The following is a 6810-nucleotide window of genomic DNA, read 5'->3' on the forward strand; positions in this document are numbered from 1 at the left end:
CAAACTGGGTAAACAAATTTCGTGTGTTCTCTCTTTCTTTCTCTCACTGTTTTCTACTTTTGTTTGTGTTTATAATTGCTACCCACGTTGATATTGGTTGCTTGATTAATTTGCTCCACACATCAAGTATTTTATTGGTGTGATTTTTAACGAATTCACAACAATTGCTCCCCAGACTAGGTCAGTTTGGTCCGAACTGGGTAAACAAATTTCGTGTGTTCTCTCTTCTTTTTCTCTAGCTGTTTTTTTTTTCTTCCTACTTTTGCTTGTGTTTATTATTGTTCCCACGTTGATTTTGATTGCTTGATTGCTTTGCTCCACACATTTTATTGGTGTCAGTTTTTGACCGAATTGGGTAAACAAATTTCGTGTGTTCTCTCTTCTTTTCGTGTGTTCTCTCTTCTTTTCTCTAGCTGTTTTTTTTTCTACTTTTGCTTGTGTTTATTTTTGTTCCCACGTTGATTTTGATTGGTTGATTACTTTGTTCCACACATTTTATTGGTGTGATTTTCGTCGAATTCACAACATTTGTAATGACATACGTCATTAAACCCGCCAAAGGAGCATTCTTCCACCACCGAATATAAGGCCTTATTTGAGAGCCAATGATTATGATTATTAAAGTAAAACATTGTTGGTCCTCAATCATGATTATCAAATTTGTGACAAGAGTTCTGTCAAAACTAATTGTGACAAGAGAGCAATGGTGTGAAACATCCTTATTCAAAACCAATAAACCCAAATCCCCGACTCTATTAACCATTGAATGAAGACCAAAATTCTATTTAGCTGATTCAAACATTTACCATTTGGTATGCGGACTTGATAGACCTGAAAGACTTTATGTGGCTCGTAATGTTTAGCTAAATAAACTTTTAAATAAGCCCTAATACCCTAAAAAAAAAAAAAATAAGCCCTAACATTTTATATTTTAAAAAATCATGTGTGGTTAGGATCTAATGTTAGCATAATTGCATAAAGAACTCTGAGTCTTACTTTGAAGAATTTAATAGAAAGTATAAACTTCAATATATTTTTTTACAACGATAAACAATTATTTTGTTTAATGTATATAGAGAGATATATTTAATTGTATTGACAATGGAAAAATATATAATATCTTAAAAATATAAACAATATGTCAAAACATTTGTTATATTTTTCGGATGTGCCCTTAAAAAAAATCGTATGGGAAAACACATCGAATATTTTTTTGCTCCACCAAATCAACTTTCTCGATCCATCAGTGAAACAATTCAAATGCCCAAATAAACAGGATGAGGCAGATTCTAGTTAAAGTAGCTTTGCCAGCAGCTCCTCCTTCGTCGCCTCTGGTTATTGCTGCAAATTGGAAAACAAAACTCATTAATATTAGTGAGTTTATTGCTGAAATGTTAACTTTGTAATTTTATAATATCAACAAATTATGTTCTTTAGTTAAACTTTTCCTGAAAAAAAAAGTCTTTAGTTAAATTTGTATAATTATAATTCATTATTAATTAAGTAATACTAATGATCATTTTAATTTAGGTTTGATCGCTGTTTACTGACATCTCATAGAATTGTATATTTATAAAGTGATATAGATAAACTTAAAATTATAAAATTAAACATTTTTAACCTGGTAAATAAGATTTCTTATTTCCTCCCTAATAAAAAAAGTTTTCTTATTACTTAAACTAAAAACTTGGTTCACCAAATGGAAGAAGTTAGAATTAAGTGGATTATAAAAAATAATAATGGGTGTTGCTAACCGGTGCTCCGGTGGCACTGGTTAAGGAACAAATAATTGATGGATCACACTTGTTTTACATTAATTAAAGTAATTAAAATTAGTAAATACGATATTCAATACTCTCTCAAAAGCAAAGCTATTTCCCATATATATATATATGCAACTCCTTTTCTCTCCTTTCAATTTCTTGAATTTTTTTCCGTGATTTTTTTTTTCAAAAGCTGTATCCAATTTTTTTCAAAGGCAAAAGTTGTATCCAAATTTTTTCCGTGAAAAAGTCTATTGTTTTCTTTCATTTTTATAATTAAAAGTTGTAAAAATAATTAAACTAAGAAAAAATAATATGAAGTCCAAAATAAATTAGCAATTCCAAAGATAAAACATAGCCAATTAAAATATCAAATACAAAATTATTAAATGTGTATTTGAGAGAGTATTGAATACAACATTTACTAATTTTAATTAATTGACTAATTTCTCACTTTAATTAATGTAAAACAAGTGTGATCTATCAATTAATTGTTCCTTAACCAGTGCACAGGGAGCACTGGATAACATTGCCCAAAAATAATTGAAGTGATTTTTAATGTGAAATATTGTTAATATTTAATAATTATAATTGATTAGTAGGACAAAAATATTTACAGTGACAAACACATGATATTCTTGTGTGCACTTTAAAAGGGTTATGTGTTCACTTTAATTGATTAGTAGTATAAAAGTCCGAAAAAAAGTGGATTAAAAATAATTTAAATTGATTAGTAATATAAAGGGTTTTATGTGTGCAATTTGCCATTTGTTTGTCTAGGGTAAGATTTGTTCAACAAAATATGGGGAAAAAATCACTCATTAAATCTATTAAGGTTCCTCACAGTTAGCTGATCGAATGAATGAGATACTTATGTTTGGCGGAAAAAAGATGTATACACTAGACTTCATAAAACAAGGATTTGCAAAACAAAATAATTTCACAAAACATTGTAAGTATGTTTTGATCGACTTATTTAAACTTATCTAATAACATAAGTACTTTGTAATAATATTTGAGAGAACTTCTTAAAACAACTTATGTTATGTTCATAATTTCAACAAGTTCTTCAAAATAACTAATAAAAACAACTTTTAGCATCTACAAAAATATTTTAAATTTATTTATCAGTTGTTCTAGAAATAGCATATACATAGACACTTATGATGATACCACAAAACACTTAAAATATATTGCTACTCTTACTAAAGAAGACTGCTTGCCGAGGCACCAGTTTGTGTCGCTTAAGTGGTGCATCTGTTAAACATTATTGATAAACTAAAATGTGAAATTAAGAGGATTTTACCGGGGGGCTGCAATGACGACTGGGGAAGAGTTGGAGAAGAAGCTGAAAATTTCCAATAAAGAAAAATAAAGAAAGTATCAGGATATGATATGAATGAATTATTAGGAAAATACACACATATAAAGTTGACTTGTGATCAGTTGATGAAAAGTGGTCTATTGATCCGAGACCCGCATCACGGAATCATTGATAAACAATAATTCATACTCCCTTCGTTCCATTTTAATTTACATGGATTAAGAAAAAAAGTATAAATAAATGAGATAGTGATATTTTACTATATTATCCTTTACATCCATCGATGTAATCTCATTATTATAAATTGAATTGACGAAAAAAGTACTTAATTATACGGTAGAATTGAAAAATAAAAAAGTAATATTCCTTTACAAAACGAAATGATCATTCATTTTGGATCAATTTTTTTTCAATGGGTCACTCGATTTAGGACGGAAGAAGTATTAAATATGTTTTCATTTCACATACCTATGCAGGAGCTGATATTGAAGTTGATACCACATAAGTGTATAACTCGGAAAACCTGAGTGATTTTCAAACCAAAAGCTTCAAATAAGCCAGAAGCTGAGAAAAGTTGACAGAAACATGTTTTGTCGGTTGCATATAGATCTTTAATTGGATTGCAGCAAATGTATGGTGGTTTTGTAGAGTTAACGTAGTCAATGCATGGTAATAGTATCTGATCAGCACAAGGTGGAAGCACTTGTGCATCTACTAAGCTAATTATTAGCAGTAACACCCAAACCAGCATCACCCGTGTACACATTTTGCCATTATTCATTTTGTTATAATTGATGAGACAACGAGACCTTAATTTTGTTCCACTTTTCCTATGTGAAAATGTGTGGGTGTGTGTGTGTGTACTATATAGGTTGCTTTGGTTTATTTTATTTTTGTGCTAACTATTTATTTGAGTTCTATTTTGGTTTAATATACATATAGTTCCCATTGCCTCACTGGAAAAGTTTATTTTCATTGCATTTGACTTTATTAATCAACGAGGTGACTCTTTATATCCCTAGCGTATAGTCAATGGTTTCTCTCTCTCTGATTAGTGATCCATATCTCTCAAATCTCAATTACTCTTCAATCTTCATTTTCTTTTGCGAGAAAAAATAAATAAAGGAGTCTTTTCGAGTTGCGTTAGGAACAGAGAATTAGATAGCTGCGGTCTTTGCTTTGATCCAATTGAGAGTGGCTGGCATATGACGAAATAAGTTTAATGTTAATCAGAAGGCTTATCTAATTTTATAAGGGTTGACGAAGTTAAGGTCATTAAAATAATTCATTTTTTAATTAAGTAAAATTTCATATAAATCGGTTGAGATGAAATAAAGAATTAATGATTTTGTGTAATTATATGTCTTGGATTGATGTTATTTTGAGTGTGGTTCAAACGATTTAAAAAAAAGGTGATATGGTTGTGTAACTTGTGTGTTCTATAAAAGAAATTGCAAAAGAAAAAAAGTGTATATGGTATGTTGAATGCATACTACTTTTTTTTTTAAGCAAAAAGAGGTGCAGATGGTGAACCAACTACAACACCCTTAAAATATATAGATAGAAATAAACAAAAACAAAAGGAGAAGGGGGACATAGACCAAAACCTTCTCATACAAAGAAAAAGCAAAACAACAAAAATAAAGCAGATAAGAAATAAAAAGCAACAAAAAACCAAGAGATAGGAAGGAAAGAACGAAACCCACTTATAGAACTCAAATCAATTCGGAGGTCTTCCCTTAGAACGAGTGTTATGAACTTGAAAACATTTCTGCACATTCTTCTTCTTTTGAATGCATACTACTTGTTGCTAAGTGGTTTGATTATTTATGGTTAGTGGATTTTTGGTTTAAATTTTATAAGACATTGTTGGTTGTAAATTAGATGTTATTTTTGAAATCCTTGGAGCTAACACTAGATTGTAAAAAAAAAAAAGTTTATGACTAAAATAAACTTATTTATGATATAATAGGTACTGCGACCTATGTTAGATTCAATAGGTTGTTTGAGTTATCTAACAATAAACAGTGACAACAATGATGATGCATGTTTTAGGTTAGGGTGAATAGTGAAGCTTGGAAGTGGAGAAGGAGGTTGTTGGCTTGGAAGGAAGAGCATGTGAGGGTATGTTGTGAGTTTTGTTAACTTCTACTTGATATCCATCCTATATATAAGTAATATTTGTCTTTTTCGCATTTCTTAAACAAAAGTTGTTAGTGTAATTAATGTGTTAATTTTGTGTGTAATATTACTAAATTGTTCTTTGTTTATATGTGTATTAAATTTAACTTTTTATATTTCAATAGAAGTTAGTAGTATTACTTAGGGGTATGTTGAAAAAAATGCATCTAATAATTTGTAAAAGAGCTTATATTTAGGGATAAAACTTTTTCTCAAAAAATGTCTATAATTAGGGACATAGAGTACTATTTTGCAGGTTATTATGAATGATAGGTGGGTGTATGTGGAAATTGCCTCCATCTCAATGTTATTCAGTGAAAAGTACACACTACAAGAAACATTACATTTTGTCAGGGGCAAAATCCCTGGCAAAAGGACGGAATCCCTGGCAAACTGGATGTTTGTGAGGGAATTTCCCAGGGGCATAAGCCATCGCAAAACCGCTCATCGCAAACCTTTTGCCAGGGGTTCCACCCCTGGGAAAAAAACGAGGGCCTTAACCCCTGGTAAACTGCCTGGCATTTTCCCTGACATAAGCCCTGGTATTTTCCCTCACTTTATTCTGCAACCTCTGACTCTGACTGACTGATGGAAAGTCAAGTGTCAGTACGAAAAAAACCAGGGACATGCGAGGGGTTTAACCCCTGGCAAACGTCCATTTTATTTTTTTTAAAAAATTGTTTTATTTATAAAAACGTATTTTTTATTAATTAATTAAATAGTTTAAAAATAATTTTAATTAATAAAAAAATTGATTTTTTTTAAAATTGTTTTTTAAATACAATTATTTGTGTTCAAAAATCATTTTAATAAATAAAATTTATTTTAAAAAATAAATAAATTTGTTTTTGAGATATAATTAATTATTTGAAAAATCATTTTTATTAATAAAATTTATGTTAAAAAAATAAAGAAAAATAATTAGTTTGAATTGATAAAAGATTCTAAGCAAAAAAAAAAATACAATTATGCCAAATAAAAGTCTAATGGGTTGTACGGCCCAATACCAACAATTAAAACTAAACCCTGATTCCATCAATTATATGTGGGCAACAAAATCTCTTCTTTCTTCAAACATAGCTGCCGCTGCTCTCATCTCTTCTTCATATTTTTTTTTTACTGCAAACATCATTAAAGCTAACTAGCCATACAAGAAGAAGAAGGCGGCAGCAACAAGATCCACAACAATAGTTGGGCAGATAGAAAAAGTCTTACCTTGAAATAGAAAAACCACAACAACTCAACACAACCAACCTGAACAGATGCAAGGCAAACAATACAGCAACCAAATTGGAAACAACAAAGAATGAAAATAGAAAATGAACAGAGAATGAAGAAGAAAATGAAGAAGAATGGTTAGCTTTTAAGTCCAGTCATGGAGGAGTAATTTTTTTTCTAAGTCTGAGACACTTGCAATGAAGAAACAGACCTGATTGCATATATATAGGCCAGGAAAAAAGCCACGGCTTCATTCAATAAACGAGGGGTTTTACCCCTGTCACGCCTGCTGCAACAGCTTTTGTGTAGGTTGACTTGACAACC

At 30.3% G+C, this 6810-nt stretch overlaps 1 protein-coding gene across 1 annotated transcript; it reads right to left on the minus strand.

Moving 5' to 3' along the window:
- Positions 1 to 752: 752 nt before the first annotated feature.
- On the minus strand, positions 753 to 3962 carry LOC146919389 (non-specific lipid transfer protein GPI-anchored 8-like). The gene is made up of 3 exons (XM_085712744.1): positions 3556 to 3962; positions 3070 to 3111; positions 753 to 1341 (listed from the first exon to the last, which is right to left on the minus strand). The coding sequence occupies exons 1-3, from the start codon at positions 3866 to 3868 to the stop codon at positions 1244 to 1246; spliced, it is 453 nt and encodes a 150-aa protein (XP_085568870.1). The 5' UTR covers positions 3869 to 3962; the 3' UTR covers positions 753 to 1243.
- Positions 3963 to 6810: the final 2848 nt, after the last annotated feature.

This window comes from Medicago sativa, chromosome 5 (genome assembly GCF_051527215.1).
Source record: "Medicago sativa cultivar Bolivia chromosome 5, Bolivia_mono, whole genome shotgun sequence".
In the NCBI taxonomy this organism is placed as follows: Eukaryota; Viridiplantae; Streptophyta; class Magnoliopsida; order Fabales; family Fabaceae; genus Medicago; species Medicago sativa.

Bases quoted from the DNA above. Each gene is read 5' to 3' on its own strand.
- LOC146919389 (XM_085712744.1), bottom strand. From the start codon at position 3,868: ATGAATAATGGCAAAATGTGTACACGGGTGATGCTGGTTTGGGTGTTA. The intron at 3,112-3,555 runs GTATGTGAAATG...GGAAATTTTCAG, and splicing joins CAATATCAGCTCCTGCATAG to CTTCTTCTCCAACTCTTCCC. The intron at 1,342-3,069 runs GTAAAATCCTCT...TCCAATTTGCAG, and splicing joins GTCGTCATTGCAGCCCCCCG to CAATAACCAGAGGCGACGAA.